The sequence below is a fragment of the Dreissena polymorpha genome, chromosome 5, assembly GCF_020536995.1.
Source record: "Dreissena polymorpha isolate Duluth1 chromosome 5, UMN_Dpol_1.0, whole genome shotgun sequence".
In the NCBI taxonomy this organism is placed as follows: domain Eukaryota; kingdom Metazoa; phylum Mollusca; class Bivalvia; order Myida; family Dreissenidae; genus Dreissena; species Dreissena polymorpha.
Window position 1 is genome coordinate 26,206,466 of NC_068359.1, and position 18,597 is coordinate 26,225,062.

At 34.9% G+C, this 18,597-nt stretch overlaps 1 protein-coding gene across 3 annotated transcripts in view; it reads left to right on the plus strand.

The window, feature by feature from the left end:
* The window catches only part of LOC127830992 (GRIP1-associated protein 1-like), a 57,345-nt gene that overhangs the window by 6,896 nt on the left and 31,852 nt on the right, over nucleotides 1-18,597 (plus strand). For 2 of the 3 annotated variants that reach the window (XR_008026348.1, XM_052355959.1), the window contains exons 3-12: nucleotides 6,785-6,851; nucleotides 12,830-12,891; nucleotides 13,263-13,289; nucleotides 13,861-13,968; nucleotides 14,731-14,884; nucleotides 16,017-16,106; nucleotides 16,480-16,515; nucleotides 16,834-16,904; nucleotides 17,635-17,714; nucleotides 18,160-18,207. Coding sequence is in view for 2 of the 3 variants with exons in the window: in XM_052355959.1 (XP_052211919.1) it covers nucleotides 6,785-6,851; nucleotides 12,830-12,891; nucleotides 13,263-13,289; nucleotides 13,861-13,968; nucleotides 14,731-14,884; nucleotides 16,017-16,106; nucleotides 16,480-16,515; nucleotides 16,834-16,904; nucleotides 17,635-17,714; nucleotides 18,160-18,207 (743 nt within the window). In the remaining variant the exon portion in view is untranslated. Of the gene's footprint in view, nucleotides 1-139; nucleotides 329-6,784; nucleotides 6,852-12,829; nucleotides 12,892-13,262; nucleotides 13,290-13,860; nucleotides 13,969-14,730; nucleotides 14,885-16,016; nucleotides 16,107-16,479; nucleotides 16,516-16,833; nucleotides 16,905-17,634; nucleotides 17,715-18,159; nucleotides 18,208-18,597 lie in introns of those variants that run through there. The other variant, XM_052355960.1, reaches the window with a different exon arrangement.

The following is an 18,597-nucleotide window of genomic DNA, read 5'->3' on the forward strand; positions in this document are numbered from 1 at the left end:
ATTTGTCATATAAAATTGTACAAGTTAACGTCCGTTAACCGCAATTTTATTTTCGATACTTCCTGTTACTTTAGTTTACGATGTTATAATGCCTAAATGGATATCATTGGTCAGTAAATATAGTTTGACCAATTAGATGCCCTGTTACATATTTCGTTGGATGATCATCATCATTTATGTTAATGTACACAGTTGTGTTGTTTCTTTTGGTCCGTCTAAATTTTCTCCGGACCGGCACATTTTCTGAAATGCCTGTCTGGATGACCGGCAGATTTTTTCCAATTTCGCCAAGCCTGAATTATTGATTATATCAGGCCTTCGAACCATGGTGTGTTTATGATAGGGGACGCTAATTGCTATCAATAGCTTCATTGTAGTGAATTAAAAGCTGAATGCTTTTGTATTTTATTGCCCAATCAAGACAAAGATACCATTACGCAGTATTCTATGTATTATGCCACCTGAGGCTAAAAAAACACACATTTTGTATATTAAACAAATTGAGCGCTGACCGATACGCATTGATGTTTCGCATACAATTTCTTTTGTTTTCGACTGATTTTTCAGAAAATAGTTAGTACATTTTGCATCACTCTAAATTTAGAGTAAATTAATGATTGATCGAATAAAAACAGGGCTTGATGCGCACACATCGTGTTACACTATTTACACATGTTCATATTGAGTCATGCTCCACATTTCATTTTATGGAGTCATCTGCTTAGTGCACATGTGTGTGTACTTTTAGAAAAGGGAGAACGTTGCTTGATTGATTGTTAAAGCTGTTCCAATTTTTTGTCAAATGTCCCGACATTTTTTTATGTAATGTCCTGATTTGGACCTGAAAAATTTTGACATGTATGTAGCTAGTTGCTCACATCATGCATATGGTCAAGGTTGCTGTTATATTCTTCAAGTCTTTGATTCCCAACATACCTTTCATGCAGTATCACCTTGACATCAAGTAGTCTGCTATTGAACTATTTAACACATACATTTTTTATGGTTGACAATTATTCTAAAACATGGGATTTCAAAATAAATTAAGTATCATGCCTCTGACTAGATTCATTTCACAAATTTACATGCCAAGGATTCAGTATACACTAGAAGTTTAGGTATATTTTTTACATTGAGATATAATGAAAACAGTGGCCTATTTGCAGCGACTTTTAGAGCCAATTATGGGCCAAAATTCATCCCCATTTCTATGCTCAAAAGGTATATATTTTTCCCTTTTCAATATTCTTCTAATTCCCCTCTCAACGTAATCTTAATTTAAGAAAATGCATTTAAATTGGAAATTTAGATGCACTTTTTTTTAAATAACCCCACTTATTTTAAGTAACTCCAAGTTTTATAATAATCTATTAAGCATTTGCAGTTAAAGATTTGGCTACTGTTTTTAACAAATTAGCATACAAACATGTTACCATTCTTATATAAAAACAACAACTCTTTGTCGCTAAACTCTATCTGTAGACTCTGCTACATTTCCCCCAAATGTAAAAAAGGCTTTGACATTTTATTTTAAAGGTGGCGGAGAGGTGCCCCCCCCCAATCAAATCGGTAGGGGCGGAGAACTGCCCCCCTGTCAGAATTTAGTAAAACAATACTTACGGGTAATTTTACGTTATCGCCGTACACATTTTATCCGGTAACAATTTAATTTCAGTACATGTATATTACCATTTATCGAACGGAATAACACAAATTGTCTAAAGACATGTGATAATACTGTTTAAGGCCCCTGGTACGCATCTGCACCCAGGGGGTGGATCGTACGCAAGTAACTGGCGTGGCGTAAGTGAGAAAAATAGTAACTGGTGTTCAAAATGGTGGTTAATGGGTGAATTGTGAATGTTTTCGTCGGAGTTTTTGAAAGGTTTGTACATTATCGATACTTATTCGACATTATATTTAGGCGCAGGATGATCTACTGATATCCATTAAACCTCAGTATAAATCCTACTGATGAATTATCAATATTACAAAAGTTATTGAAGACTTTATGCATAAGATTCTCATTGTTTACGATTGACACGGTTCATTGTATATGCATTTTTATGCCATATATATGGGTTTCTCAGCAGTTTTTATGGAAAGGTGGACTCAAAAACCATTATAGTTTACCTTTTATGACCACCAGGATGCTTCCAACAGGCAATCGCAATATATGCATCAAAAATCGAAAATTAAACCCCATTTCAATAACTGGTGAGCACAGTACCCCCACTTTCAGTAACTGGTGTTTCTTAAAAAAAGCACACTTGGTATATGTACATAAAAACAAGGCTTGAATTCATGAAGGTTTTTGTCGAATTATAGACTCAGACTTACAAAAAAAAGAATCGAACTATCATTTTATATACAATTCGTGTCATACAAAAATCACATTTACTATAAAGAGATTTACACAAAGACCACTTTTCATTCATTATTAAAGCATGATTTAAAATCGCTAATTAATTGATTGAAAATCTCAGTCTGAGTCTATATTTTAGCCTTTCAACATTTGTTAATACAGACCTTTAATTGTGCAGTTACAATCCCATTCCTCACAACTTAGCTTTCTGTTTCAGAAACTATGAGTTTGACATAAGGGCTCCGCACAAAGGAAAGAAGAGAACGATAAGCAAATATCGGTGGAATTCCGAAAGGCGTTCAGTCGATTCGGGAACACTTCAACGTTAATGAATCAAAAATACTACCTTCTTTAAGACATGGCATTCCATCTAATGACTTAAAAGAACTCTTAATAAAACAAATAATGCTCTTTTTATAATAGCTGATTTAAAGTGACTTTGACATTAAAAAGGGATTCGTATTAACAATGTTGTTTTAATCATAACTAAATGATTTTGTATAAGCAAAGAATAAGTCATGCAACGGATATGTGGGAACAATATTTGTCTCCCGGAAATCATGCAAAAGCTTTGTCAGATAATGTGCATAATAGACAAATAACAAGATTCAACGAGGCCGTGTTTTCTTATTTAAAGTGTTCGCGGAATTTTGATCAGAATAAGATTAATAGTAACTAATATTTGTGTGACACGGTAAAAGTTGTTTTACCCGTTTTGTAGCTTAAATCCGCGGAACAAGTACAGCGAACTATAAATATTAACGTTTTTTCCTGAATAAATTGCATTGCTGGTAAAACTGTTCACGTTTGCGTTTTACATGAATGCTCGAATCTGTATCATATAATACGCATGATCTGTTCCATACAAATAAGACATACTAGAATGTACTTTATTTATTGTTACGTTTATTAACATTTAAATACTGATTCAAAATAAATTCAAATAAATGTAAATTGACTAGAAACACGAAAGCCGCGTTCTGAGAAAACTCGACATAATACTTGTGCGTAAAGTGTCGTCACAGATTAGCCTACAAGCTTATCAGGGACGACACTTTCCGCTTTTATGACATTTTTCTTTTAAATAAAGTCTCTTCTTAGGAAATATTCAATTTAGGCGGAAAGTGTCGTTCCTGATTAGCAGTGCGGACTGCACAGGCTAATCTGGGACACTTTAGGCACATGCATTATGTTCAGTTTTCTCAGAACACGACTCACGGTATTAACACACACTGTGTTACTATTTACGAATGTAATAATAATGAGACATAAAATCACATTACTATTTGTAATGACAATCACAGCGGTTTGGAATGGGGGGATATTTATCACAATAAAATGTGAACACACTCAGACTCCATGCCAACTTTAAACGACTAGAAAAGTATATGACGCTATTAATGTATGGTTTATGTCACTTATACGAAACTTAACTAGCACCAAAACCCATACTATATAAAATCTTTCCATGCATTCCACCACAAAATATTTTTAAATGTATTAACAATGAAAATGCCGAATTCCGAACACAATGTATACATATTTTTTGATTATCTGTGTCCTTGTGAAAAATTTACAAAATCGCATATTATTGGAATGTACATATTGGGAAATAAGAACAAAAACAACTTAGTGTATACAAAAACAAACACTCAGTTCCAGAATGTCTACTCGTAATATAGAACATACAGCTTGTGAACAAAAAACTTTTTAAAAATCAACTGTGATAACTTAATTATTAAAATCTATTTTTCCTATCCTATTTATAAAAGAACGGATGCAAGCCTATAAGTTTCAAAACATTCGAGAAAAATAACTTCAAAAAGACTGTCAGTGTTGGTTTCCTGATTACTAACATTAAAACGACGATAAAGTTCAAATTAAAGGAAATATTGTGATTTTTAGTTTGAATAGGAATTTTGTTAATTAAGCAAAAAATGGCACTCAACTTAAAAACAAGCAATTCAAACAATGAAATAATAAACAGGGAAACAGTTGCAAACGTTGTAGTTTTACGAGAAAGGGTGTTAAAATTACTCTTGATTAATTTCCACACAACATTGCTTAATATGATTGTTCATGCAATGCTTCCATTTGAACATTTTTCCACAGACGTGGCAAGAAAATTTGGGAGCATCGTGCTTATTCATGTGCTGTTTCAACAGCCTCATTGTCTTAAATGTTTTGGTGCATGTTGCACAGCATGCTTTCCTTTTCCATCGTCCGGAGGGCTGCATTTGTGTATTCGAAGAATTGATGGGGTTTTGTATGACTTCGAACATACTTCACGGGTGTGTTTTTTTCATCCAAATGTCAACTCAAATGTTGTTGAAGTGCGTATCCTGACTGACAATGCTTCGCACACACTGTCCATAAATACTTTGATGCTTTGCCTCGGTGAATCTCATTTTCATGCTTGTTAAGCCAATACGTCGTTGTGAACTCCTTCCCACACTGACTACAGACTTTTGGACTATCGGTGTGGGAACGGGTGTGACGTTGCAGAGATTTTTTTTACACTTGAATGTTTTTGCGCACTCTGGAAAATCGCACTCGTATGTGGAATCACTATATGAATCTGCATGCGCCGCTTTAAAGAGTATGCACATGATAATGCAACACCGCACAATTCCCATTGAATTTGATCTCCGTTGGACGATTCCATCTGTAATAACACATAAAATAAATATTAATATGTTTTCTTTTTTCTGTGTACTCTGACTATTGAATAAACACCAGTTACTGAAAGTGGGGGTACGGTGCTCACCAGTTACTGAAATGGGGTTTAGTTTTCAAATTTTGATGCATATATTGCGATTGCCTTTTGGAAGCATCCTGGTGCTTATACAACGTAAACTATAATGGTAATTGAGTCCACCTTTCCATGAAAACTGCTGAAAAATTCTTATATATGGTTTCAAAATGCACATAAAATTAACCGTGTTAATCGTAAACAATGAGGCATTTGCGTATAAAGTCTTCAATAACTTGTTTAATATTAATAATGCATCTACAGGATTTATACCGAGGTTAAATGAATATCAGTAGATCATCTTGCGCGTAAGGACAATGTCGAATAAATATGGTAAATGTACAAACCTTTCAAAAATTCCGACGAAAACATTCACAATTCACCCATTAACCGCCATTTTGAACCCCAGTTACTATTTTTCTTACTAATTCCACGCCAGTTACTTGCGTACGATCCACCCCCTGTGCACCACTCACTATACATGAATGCCATGTAAAAGTCGTGTTTTCATAAGAGCGCGAAACATAGTCTAGATCCACACAGGAAACGCGTGCGTGTTAATACTGGCCATGTGTCGCAACTAAATATAGACGTGTATCCCATGGAAAAAACGTAAATTTACGTATAAAAAAGTAAATTAATAGGCAAAGCAAAGGCAATAATTTAGCTGACTTGAAGAAAAAAGTGAAGTGAAGTCGAATTTATAATCAATTTATTTATGTTGTTTAGTTAATTCATGTGACATACAAAATAACATACATAAATACACACATTACATGCATACATACATTCACAGTTACAATCATACATACATACATTCAGACATACATTAAAAAAATATATACATGCTTACATAAACGTTCAAAACATACATTCATTCATACATATACATACATTCATACATACATACATTCATACATATATACATTTACAGTTACAATCATACATACATTCAAACATATATGCATTCTTACATAAACAAGACACTACCTCAATCGCACAAGTCCGCCGACAACGTTCAAAAACTGACTCACTCTTCTTTTTTAAGTCAACTATCTGCCTTCCTCCACCCCCCCCAAAAAAAAAATATATATAAAAATATACGAAATAGATGTAGGATATAATATGATCAGTAATTGATAAGTTTAAATAATAGAAAGTATGTGCTTTTTTAATAATCTGAATGTACAGTTGTCACATTTAATGTCTCTTTTACACTTGTGGTCGGTGTTTTCACGGGTTGTTAGGTGTGAAAGGTCCTATATACAACAAACAATAATTAAAATGGCAAAACATTAATCACACTTAATTAGGCAGGCAGAGAACTTGTTACCGTAGACGATAAGCACCGCGATCTTTTAATCTTTTAAATGGTAGACCGGACCGTCCTTAATTGTTAAGAACTTGTTAGCTTTGAATAAAGCCGCATACGGGGCACTTCTCCGGGTCATCAATTCTGACAGGGGGGCAGTTCTCCGCCCCTTATTAATCAGCAGGTGGGCAGTTCTCCGCCCTATAAAAAAACAGTGAGGGGGCAGTTCTCCGCCCAGTGAAAAATCTGGGGGGGGGGGCACTTCTCCTAGAAATACAAGAAATTACGGTTTAAATGGCCCAATGTTTGCTGCAAAGTATAAAGAAATATTAAAATTTTAGAATGTTTTTTTCAGTTGCAGCTGCTTGAGCTGAGAACAGCCAAATATGAACTTGAAGCACAAAACAAGAAACAGGAGCGAGGTATGTGGCTTATGTGTGAGCTTGTCATAAGACATTTTTTTAATGGCAAAGAAGTTGAAGTGACATTAGACGCATCTAACAGTATATGCTATGTTTATAGGTGTCTATCGCAACCGTTGTTTATTTTTGGTGTTTTCACTTCATATACACTTACATATGCAGCATCAACATACAGCATCAAACAGGTGGTTAACTGAAGGGAACTCTATCCTTCGTTCAGTCTGTCTGTCTGCAGTCTTGTACACAAAAAGGAAAAATAAATATCAGGGTTGGCCTATTGACCGGTCAATTGAGTATTGACCGGGCCGGCGGTCAATACCCGGTTAAAACCGGTCATTACTGGTCAATACTGGTCATTACTGGTCAATACTGGTCGATTGAAAATTGAAGCATTATAACATCACAAAGGAGCTATTTTTTATTAAATCAATAATTATTCTGTAATTGATACTAGTAAACTTTTGTTTGAGCCATTTATTGTTAAAAAAAAATCTTTAAAGCTGTAAAAAATTACTTCTTTATTATTTATGGAAATGGCCTTAAATACATAAGGACTCAGGCAATATCTTTATCTCAGTAAATCTCATCTGTTACTTAAGTATTATTACTATTGTAGTTACCATAGTATTTCACTTATCTATTGACATATCTATTTGATAAGCAGATGGACAAACAGAACTCTTGTGTTTTCTAGGGTCATAAATCTGGCCCCTAAGCCTTAATTGATAATAAAATGCATACAGTGTTATGTCTCTGATATTGACAATGAAGCAAATCTGCCCTTAGGCTATTTCATATCACTCACACAAAAGGATGTTACTTGCTATTGATTTAGTAGTAACTTCTAACTGTTCTCCTTTCTGTATTAAGAGGGTTTTTTTCCCTTTCATATTTAAAAGTTCAATTGGTATTCAAATGAATAAGCAATCAAAGTTCTTGATTTTGACAACAAAAATGTTTTCCAATTGTGGGTCTACCCTACTCTTCTTTTCAATTATTTTTTTCTTTTAATAATTATTTCTTATGTTTTTTATTTTTATATCAATGGAAAATAAAAGATTGTTTCACTATTTTGTTTAAAAAGTATTTAAAGAAATCTAGGCAAAAAAACATGACAAGAAAGGGTCGTGTCAAAAAGGTGCCATTTAAGGCCCTATTATCAGTTTTGGGTGCCCCATCCTGTATAGGTGAGAAGACTGTGGGGACATGGGGGCATGAGGAACAACTCATACACAGTAGTTGACAGGTTCTTGTTGAATCAAGCACAGAATTTTCTGAGCATTCATAATTCATTAGAATTGAAAAAAAGTTCAATCAACCAGAAAAATCCAATTGACCAACTTTGACTAATTTACAAAATTTTGAGAGATTGCCCTACAAATTGCATGAATAGGTATGGTGTACGGAAGAAACCCCCTCCGGAAGAAACCCCCTTCGCTAAAAACGGCAGGGCGGAATAAACCCCCTTTCATAGTTTGCAAACGCGGAAGAAACCCCCTCGCTAGTTTTGCATAGGGGGAACAAACCCCCTTCGAGTTTTCAGACAGGCGGAATAAACCCCCTTCCATAGCGGAACAAACCCCCTTCCAGACGATTTAGTTACATTCAAACGCACTGTAATTGTTTACAGAAATTCACTTTCATTGTCAGAAAGCACGTTTTTTTGCATGATTCAATTTATTTTTAAAGACGAATGCTTCGGTTATTATAGGAAAATATGTACGAAATATCTTCGTCACTATCGGCTCTGGGCTCTAATTTTGTGTTTTTATTATTTTAATCAATCTAGTACAAATTAACGCATATAAATGGTATAATCTCACTGAAACGAGTGCAAGACAAATTCACACGAGCATCTCATCATTAACAACTTGTGATCAAACGGCCGGTACACCTCTTTACTCAGCACACAACAGTTTGGAAATAGATGTTCGCACCTTCATTTAATTATATAAAAGGTCCTTTAATGTACCGGCCATTGTAGATAATGATGAGAAGTTGTGTCATGATCGGCGCCTTTGCGGCTCGTGTGAAGTTATGTTTTATTACCATCTTGATTAATTCTTCACAGCTTGTGAACAAACGGCCGTTACACTCCTTTAATCAGATTTTCGCACCTTCATTCAATTATCACGATAACGATGTTTGAGTTTCACAGATTGAATATTAGTGTGTATCATTGACAACTTCATTAACAACTTGTGAACAAACGGCCGGTACACTTCTTTACTGTAAATCCGAAACACACTCCCGTAAGTTGGTGTTAACGCGTTTTTAATACGAAACACACTTCCGAATGTAAATGTTACCGCAACGTTGAAATATTTTTGCAGTGTAAATTCTATTTTGTGTTTACTCTTTTTCTCAATAAAAAGGGCGCGAAAATTATGCAGCATATAAAGCGTGGGTGTATTGAGCGTTGTAACAAGCACACAACTAGTCAGGGGATTGATGCATGTTCGGAGGGAATATTTCATCAAGTCTATAAATAGTCACTTATGCCGAAATTTATTTGATACAAGAGAAAAAATGCCAAGGTTTGTGTTAAAGAAATTATTGAGAGCTTTTATCGTTAATATTTACCAGAAAGTGCTTTAAAAATGTTATAAACGGGATTATTGGGAAATGAATATAAACTTGAAAAGTAGCAAGCATGCAGTAATAGAGTCGGGTTGAAACGGATGTATTGGGGAATCGTTCGAGTCGGGATTTTACAACCTCTGCGGGAAAGACTTAACACTTAGGAAGGGGGTTTATTCCGACTGTCTGAAAACACGAAGGGGGTTTATTCCGCCTGTCTGAAAACTCGAAGGGGGTTTGTTCCGCCTATGCAAAACTAGCGAGGGGGTTTCTTCCGCGTATGTAAACTATGAAAGGGGGTTTATTCCGCCCTGCCGTTTTTAGCACAGGGGTTTTTTTCCGATGGGGGTTTATTCCGGTAATCAAAGGTATAACATATTGGGTATTAATAGCTTAAGACATAATTGGCAACATGTCTGTTTAATTTATATTATCAATATTGTTTAATTAGGCATGGAATATTAATCAAAATTGGGGGTAAAGTTCAATCGACCAGTATTGACCAGTAATGACCACTTCGGGAGTATTGACTGGGGCGGTTTTAAACGGTTAAAACCAGGGGCTGTCGATTGGTGCCAACCCTGATAAATATACATGTAGAAATTATACGGTCTGGAAACTAATAAAGCATAAGTGGACGTTTGGTATATTTTTAAAGAAGCGTTGTTCCTCTTAATAAAGTTGGTAGGGCGGAATAAACCCCCTTTTTATACTTAGAAAATTGAAAATTTGATTAAGTTTTGTGTTTAGGTCCACTTTATTCCTACAGTATCAAAGCTATTGCTTTCATACTTGCAAGATTTATGAACTATCATAAGGGGACGGTGCAGGCAAAGTTATGTAACTCTGACTGGCATTTGGACGGAATTATGGGCCCTTTATACTTAGAAAATTAAAAATTTGGTTAAGATTTATGTTTTTGTCCACTTTACCCCTAAAGTATCATAGATATTGCTTTCATACTTGGAACACTCACAAACTATCATAAGGGTACAGTAAAAGGACAAGTTGCATAACTCTGGTTGTCATTGTTACGGAATTATGGCCCTTTTTTGACTTAGTAACTTTTAATATATGGTTAAATTTTGTGTTTCGATCCACTCGAAGTATCAAGGCTATTGCTTTCAAACTTCAAATACTTACATGCTATCATGAGGTTACTGTACCTGGCAACTTGAATTTTACTTTGACCTTTGAATGACCTTGACTCTCAAGGTCAAATTATTAAATTTTTCTAAAATTGCCATAACTTCTTTATTTATGATTAGATTTGATTGATACTTTGATGAAACTACTCTTACCTGACATACCACAATAGACTTTACCCAAACCATCCCCCGTGCCCTCCCCCCCTCCCCCCCCTCCCCCCCCTCCCCCCCCCCCTAATTTTTTTTTTTTTTTTTTTTTTTTTAAGATCATCTCACAAATGACCACCACACCCTCACACTATACCCCCACCCCACCCCCCCATCCCCCCCCCCACCCCACCCCACCCCCAATTTTATTTTTTTATTTTTATTTATTTTTTTTTTTTTAAGATCATCTCACAAATTATCACCACACCCTCACACTATACCCCCCCCCCCATTTTTTTTTTAAACGGTTATGTTTGAAATACCGTCCAACCATCGCACCCAAACCCACCCCCCCCCCCCCCCCCCCCCCGAATTTTTTTTTTTTTCGCTTTTTTGGAAGATAATGTAATAAATGTCCACAACCCCACACTATACACCCCTCTTCACTCCACTACTCCCTCCTTTGTGATTGAAAATGAGAGTCCCTTCGACTTTAAAAAGAAAATAGATGAGCGGTCTGCACCCGCAAGGCGGTGCTCTTGTTTAATTTGAAGTAAATCTGAAAAAAAAATTGTTCATGAAAGAAAGCTTTTTATTTGATGTTAATAATTTTTACTTGATTTTAAATTTAATACACCATTTCGGTCCATTCCCAATTTGTAGATGAAATTGGGGTCAATTGGCAGCTACATACTGCATCTGATTTTTTCTGACTTCCGGTAATGTGGGATGGAGCTACAGCTCTGTTTATATCTACAGGGTTTATGCCGACAAAAAGACAATATACTTAGTTGTCAAATGATTGTATTATGAATTTAGTCCATTAATTGATAGATTAATTGCATATCAATAGGAAGGATTGATGAAATTCCAATGATTGTGCTTTTAACCCATTTACACTAACTGTAAATGCAGAATGATCAGATGCAAAGTTGTCAAAAACATAATTGCGAAATAAAAATCTTCAGTTAAAAATCCAAGAATAAAAAATAATTTACTTAACACATCTTTTTGAAATAAAATTACTAATATAATATCTATAGAATTATTTACCGTGTTTGAAGATTTTTAAATAAAGCCATGTTTTGCAAACTATTTTTGATCTACATTGTGAAAAACAAGTGACGAAGACAAAATTGGTCAGATCTGTGCAGCCAAGACAAATTGACCTGTAAAACATTTTTATTTTTATTTTAAAACATGCAAAATATTGAAAAGTGTTTGAATGTTACTGATACAGTTTGTAAATGTTCAAGTTTTTAACAGATCCCAAATATGCTGATATTTAAGCTAATATTTCCAATTTGATTGGTATTGTAATTTGTAACCATCCCTAAAGGGTTGAGGAAAAGTTATACATCTACAGAATCTTGAATCAAAACGATATTTTACTAAACTGTGAAATATAAATTTTAAAAGGCTTAGATTTTAGAATCTGTCTAGTTTATGTTGGTTCAAATACAGACAGTCTTTTCTTGTTCAAAAATGTGTCTGCAAGCAATAGTCACTTTAAAAGCTTTATCAGGCAATGAAATGGTTGCATGCATGTGCGTACCCGTAAAGTGTCTTCCCAGATTAGCCTGTGCAGTTCATATGGACTACCATAATCAGTGACGACACTTTCCGCTTTTATGATATGTTTCCTTTAAAGAAAGTCTCTTCTTAGCAAAAAATCCAGTTTAGGCATGTTTTCATATGATTGTGGCCCATCTAAATGAGGTACCAGTTGAATGAAAGAAGTCCTGCAGTATTTCTGTGTATTTGTCTCTTTCAGAGCTACAGGCATTTAAAGAAGACCTGATGTATTTCTGTGTATGTGTCTCTTTCAGAGCTACAGGCATTTTAAGAAGTCCTGCAGTATTTCTGTGTATGTGTCTCTTTCAGAGCTACAGGCATTTTAAGAAGACCTGATGTATTTCTGTGTATGTGTCTCTTTCAGAGCTACAGGCATTTTAAGAAGACCTGATGTATTTCTGTGTATGTGTCTCTTTCAGAGCTACAGGCATTTTAAGAAGACCTGATGTATTTCTGTGTATGTGTCTCTTTCAGAGCTACAGGCATTTTAAGAAGACCTGATGTATTTCTGTGTATTCGCTCTTTCAGAGCTACAAGCATTCAAAGAAGCTGCGGACCATGCAGAGAAGGAGTTGCAGAAAGCACAGAAGGTAAGTGCTGGGCCCACAGAAAGCACAGAAGGTTAGTTCTGGGTCCATATTGACCTAATCATTCAAAGCGTTATGAAAAACATATATGAAAATACTACAGGGTTTAAATATAAATTTTGCACAGATTCAATATAAACTTTACAGGCTACCAGTGTTGTTAATGTCATTACTGAATTGTTATGAACGAAGACTGATGTTGTCAAAGGTGTCAAGTTAGAAGTGCAGCATATTTACATGTATTTGAAATTTTCACTTTTGATATGATCATAATACAAATAAAATGTGTAAATTTATGATATAAAAACTTATGTATAAGGAAATGTTCATGCACACTACTGACAATTTGTTCTCAATCTTTATTTTTATTTTAGACCATCAACAAAAGCAAGAAATTAAAGGTAAAATTTTGTTTTGCCTTTTTTTAGCCATAGTTCATGAATATTTATATATAAAAAAATATGCTGAAATTGTTTCTTATCAACACCTTATTGCAATATCTCTTGATGCCTCTTGAGTATTTTGTCATGTACATGTGTTTATTCTGCTAATATTTTATTTTATTGGTACCAAATGTTTTTAGAACAGAGATATTTTATTCAATGCATTTCTTACCATAAAAACTTTTTGTCAGTGATAAAACATCACTAAAATGGTTTAGAACTTATGCATGTATAAGATGTATTTAATAGTATCCCATTATCACTGCTGCATTGATGAAATAAAATTCATCCTATAAACTATGCAGTATTTCCAAGTGTGCGCAATATATTTTCATCATTTTGTTGTTTTGCAAGTACACATAGAAACTTTTGGAAATGTTGAATACAGATAAGTTTATTTTCTTGGCACACAAAACCTAATCCACTTTAGCCAAGATAGGTGGTTAAAGTTTTCTAACCCTCGCTTTATTAAATTGTCTTAAATATTTTAATGGGGCTGTAAAGCGTTGTTTTGTTGTCATGGTTACAGGAGGTGGAGATATTAATACAGGAGAATGACAGTCTTCAGTTGAAGTTACAGAGTCAGGAGGAGGATTTTAGGCTGCAGAATCAGACCCTGATGCATGAGCTGAATACGGTACTGCAATGTGTGATTGTGTTAGCTGAATACGGTACTGCAATGTGTGATTGTTTGAGCTGAATACAGTAATGCAATGTGTGATTGTGTGAGCTGAATATGGTACTGCAATGTGTGATTGTGTGTATGTGTGTGACTTGAATATGGTACTGCAATGTGTGATTGTGTGTATGTGTGTGACTTGAATACGGTACTGCAATGTGTGATTGTGTGTATGTGTGTGACTTGAATACGGTACTGCAATGTGTGATTGTGTGAATGTGTGTGACTTGAATACAGTACTGCAATGTGTGATTGTGTGTGACTTGAATACGGTACTGCAATGTGTGATTGTGTGTATGTGTGTGACTTGAATACGGTACTGCAATGTGTGATTGTGTGTATGTGGGTGACTTGAATACGTACAGCAATGTGTGATTGTGTGTATGTGGGTGACTTGAATACGGTTCTGCAGTATATACATGTACACTTAATCTTAGAGCGTTCTCAAGACACTGAGCATAGGTTCTACCCATGCAATAGACTCAATAGTGTCTGAACTTAGTGCATAGGTTTTCATTTCATCTTGATTAATGTAAAATGTGTCTTATCATAAAGGTTCGGGGTTTCCTAAACACTTTGCAAGTATTTTAAAAGTCTTCTCATAAGACTCCAAGTACTGGTTCTACACTGAATACAGACTCTCGATACAAAGGCTTTCTATACAAACAAGCTGAAATAAAAGTATTTAAACTTAATTCTTCCCACTCTCTTCTTACACAGTTATGCACTGCAAATGAAGAGCTGGAGAAGCAGGTAGCAGAGCTGAGAGACTCCACTCCCCGTCCAACACATCAGACCTCAGACACATCGGCTCTGGAGGATGATATCAGACGACTGCAGGCGCAAAATGCAGCACTACAGAAAAATATTACAGGTTTCATAGTGGTCATCTGTTCAATACTTCAGGTTGTGGTGGCTTTGTTGATATGGTGTCCACCTAGTGATCAGCCTATTTTGGTTTTTATTCAAAGATACCAAACACTGTTTCTAACCATAAACTGAACTCAAGAGTTTCACAACAATCCTGGGGCTTTCAATGTGATGGAGCCAAAATAGATATGTTTAAGCGTAGATTTAGGGCCATAGTAATGACATTCATTCTTTCTCACCCTGTTAAATGTCGAGAACTTTTGGATCACATAATTTTTGCAAATTCAATGGTATAACTCTGAACAAATATGTTAATTGTAACAAATGGGTATACTCAAATATTTGTTGAAAGTTTGAAGTACATGTGCATTGTAAATGCAAAAATGATTTAGTTTTAATAATGTATACTTTTTCTGATGTACAGATATATGGATTTTTCAGGCAAGTATTTGCCCACAGCTTTAGAATGAGGTATTTTATTATGCTCCCCCCAACAATTTTGTGGGGAGCATATAGTCGCCGCTTCGTCTGTCTGTCCGTGTGTCCGTCCGTGCACAATTTTTGTCCGGGCTATTTCTCAGCATCTAATTACCGGAATTCGATGAAACTTTATGGGAAGCTTCACTACCAAGAGGAGATGTGCATATTATCAGCCGGTTCTGGTCGGATGATTTTTTCACAGAGTTATGGCCCTTTGAAATTTACCATTAACTGTACATATAGTGCAATTCTTGTTGGGGCTATTTCTCAGCAACTAATGACCGGAATTCAATGAAACTTTATGGGAAGCTTCACTAGCAAGAGGAGATGTGAATGTTATCAGCGGGTTCTGGTTGGATGATTTTTCACAGAGTTATGGCCCTTTGAAATTTAATTAAAAAAAATTATTGTCCCCCCAACTACTGTGCCCTTAAGACATTTCCTTTTATCTGAATATATAGTGCAATATTTTTACCAAAAAAAACTTTGGGGAGCATCACCCGTCTTCGACGGTTTCTTGTTAATATATAATAATTAAATAATTTACGTAATTTTCTAACCTTAGCCGCCTCTGCTTCTTTAGCACATAAGATTGAATCTTGTTGGAGACCTATCTATGGTATTCTTTCAAAGTGCTGGAGATTGTGCTATTTTAGGTTTGCAGTCGAAGGCTTCAACACCAGAAAGTGATGCATCTACTGGGGAATTACAACCGACGGATTCTCCTGAAACTCAATCATCAAATGGTATTCTATTAAAACCCTTTTTTTTCAAGCTTTTATCTGTAGGCAATATGTTTGTATGCAATAAACAAGATGATGATTATCTGCAAATAAACAGTAGTTTTGAGTTAAAATGAGTATAAGGTGAAATGTTATTTTAAGAAATAATTTTGTATTTGTCATTGATTATTCGGAAGCAAATAAGGTTTTGAAGTTTTGTATGTGAAGTAACGTAACAATGACAGTGTTTTGCTTAGATTTTATACTATCTCCTTACTTTTTTATGATTGGAAAATGTTTTAAGAATTGGAACAAATTGCTACATTTTGCATTGAGATATTGTTACTCATAAAAACAGTAGAAATCAGGCTAATGTTGTTGTTGTTGTTTTTTTTAGATGAGGACGTGGCTGAATTGCAGAGGAGGTTAGACGGTGTGTACATCTTTGTGTTTGTTTGTCATTATGGTTCCTCTCCCTTTGCAGCTGTATAAGTCAATGTTTATTAAATGTTATATTGAAAACACTGGCTCTAAACGTAAAAGTATTTTTAGCAAAAAACAACAGCACCAATGTCCCAATTTTTGTCAAAAACATGATTTTTTCCCAATCCAAAGGGCCCCTGCCCCATTCCCAAATTGGTGAAAAAAACAACAACAGTTTTTTTGTCACTGTTATGACAAGCTCTAATTCTTATGTCATCTTATTAAAATAGATAAGCGTTGTTTTACAGTATACTGATATTTTGTACAGAGTTAAAGCTAAGCCTGGACACTGAAGCAGAAGAAAAGAAAATGTTGAAGCAGGAATTGACAGAGAGAGAGGTAACATTGATTTGGAAATCTATGGGTATTTGATGTTTTTGGACGATTATTTATGTTTATTCACATTTTATCAGAGATAGGAATATTCCATGTTATTTGCTATGACCTATAGTGGATAAAAATCTTTATTCTGAAACCTACATGTTTTATATTTTATACTTTTTAACAAACTTACTTATTTAACATTTTAAATAGATATTAATTGGAGAATTTGGTTAAATAATAGCGTCATACGAAAACATTTCACAATTTTTGTTAGAAAACGGACTTAATGCATGTGCGTAAAGTATCGCCTCAGATTAGCCTGTGCAGTCCACCCAGGCTAATCAGGGACAACACTTTCAGCTTTTTATGGTAGTTTCAAAAGAAGTCTCTTCTTAGCAAAAATCCAATTTAGGCAGAAAAGTGTTGTCCTGATAAGCCTGTGCAGATTAAACACATTGAACAGCATCACAGCATCACCCATGTCATCATTTCCCCATGGGTTATCTCCGTGGAGTGATGCTTATTTTGTTTACTCTTCTTTATTAGAGGAATAGAAGGCATCTATTGATTTTTAGGTCAACAGGTCAAAAATCAAGGTGACATGACATGCATTATTTAAAAAAAAACTCTTACAATATAATAATAGCAAATATGAATGCCATGGTAGCAAGTTAATGGAGGGAGGGGTGCATGCGATCATTTTTTGTCATAGCCATGTATTGAAAACAACTTGCTTTTTTTTAAGGAGAGACATTCCAATGAACTAAAGAATCTAACTGAAAAATTGGAGAGGAATTCAGAAAAACTGAAGAGGAAACAAGAAAGGTAGACTAGATTGTGGAATTCATATCATAATAATAATATTGCATTAATAATGATCGTTAAATATTAGGTTAATAACAACAACTATAGCGAACATGGAGTGAATTGTGGTGGCAGTTAACCAAATACAATGTAGATCCATTTACATGCCCACAGAATTAAAATATACTTGATTGATCGTAAAAATCAATATAGTTCAGTGAAGTTTAAAACATTTACATTTGGCAAGTTGATAGAGCTTGGGGTAAGTGATTATGATAAGCAATTAGCCTGAATGGAAATGCTGTGAAACAAATAAGCTGCAAACTAATAATGAACATTTTAAAACCAAAATACACAAAAGTGTAATAAAATCGGTTAAATTTTTAAGACTAAAAATTGTGATGTTTCTATATACACAATAAAAGGTTTTTAATTAATGTGTTAAATGTTTGTTATCTCTTTCCAGTTTTCTTCAGCTTCAAACAGAGAAAGAGAATCTGTTCAAAGACAGCAGGTACATTTTGTTGTATACCTGGCCCTATGTATTGGTTTAAATGTGTCTTGTTCTGAGAAAATTGGGCTTAATGCATGTGCGTAAAGTGTCATCCCAGATTAGCCTGTGCAGTCCGCAATCAGGGCCGACACTTTCCGCTTTTATGGTATTTTTAGTTTCAAGGAAGTCCCTCCTTGCCGAAAATCAAGTTTAGGCGGAAAGTGTCGTCCCTGATTAGCCAGTGCAGACTGCACAGGCTAATCTGGGATGACACTTTACGCACATGCATTATGCCCAGCTTCCTCAGAACAAGACACAATAGTCTTGAACTAGAAAAAGAGAAGAAGAGTGCAAGATATTCTACTGTTGGTGTCTTCATTAGCGTGTGCATAGTAGATGTATATTTTATTA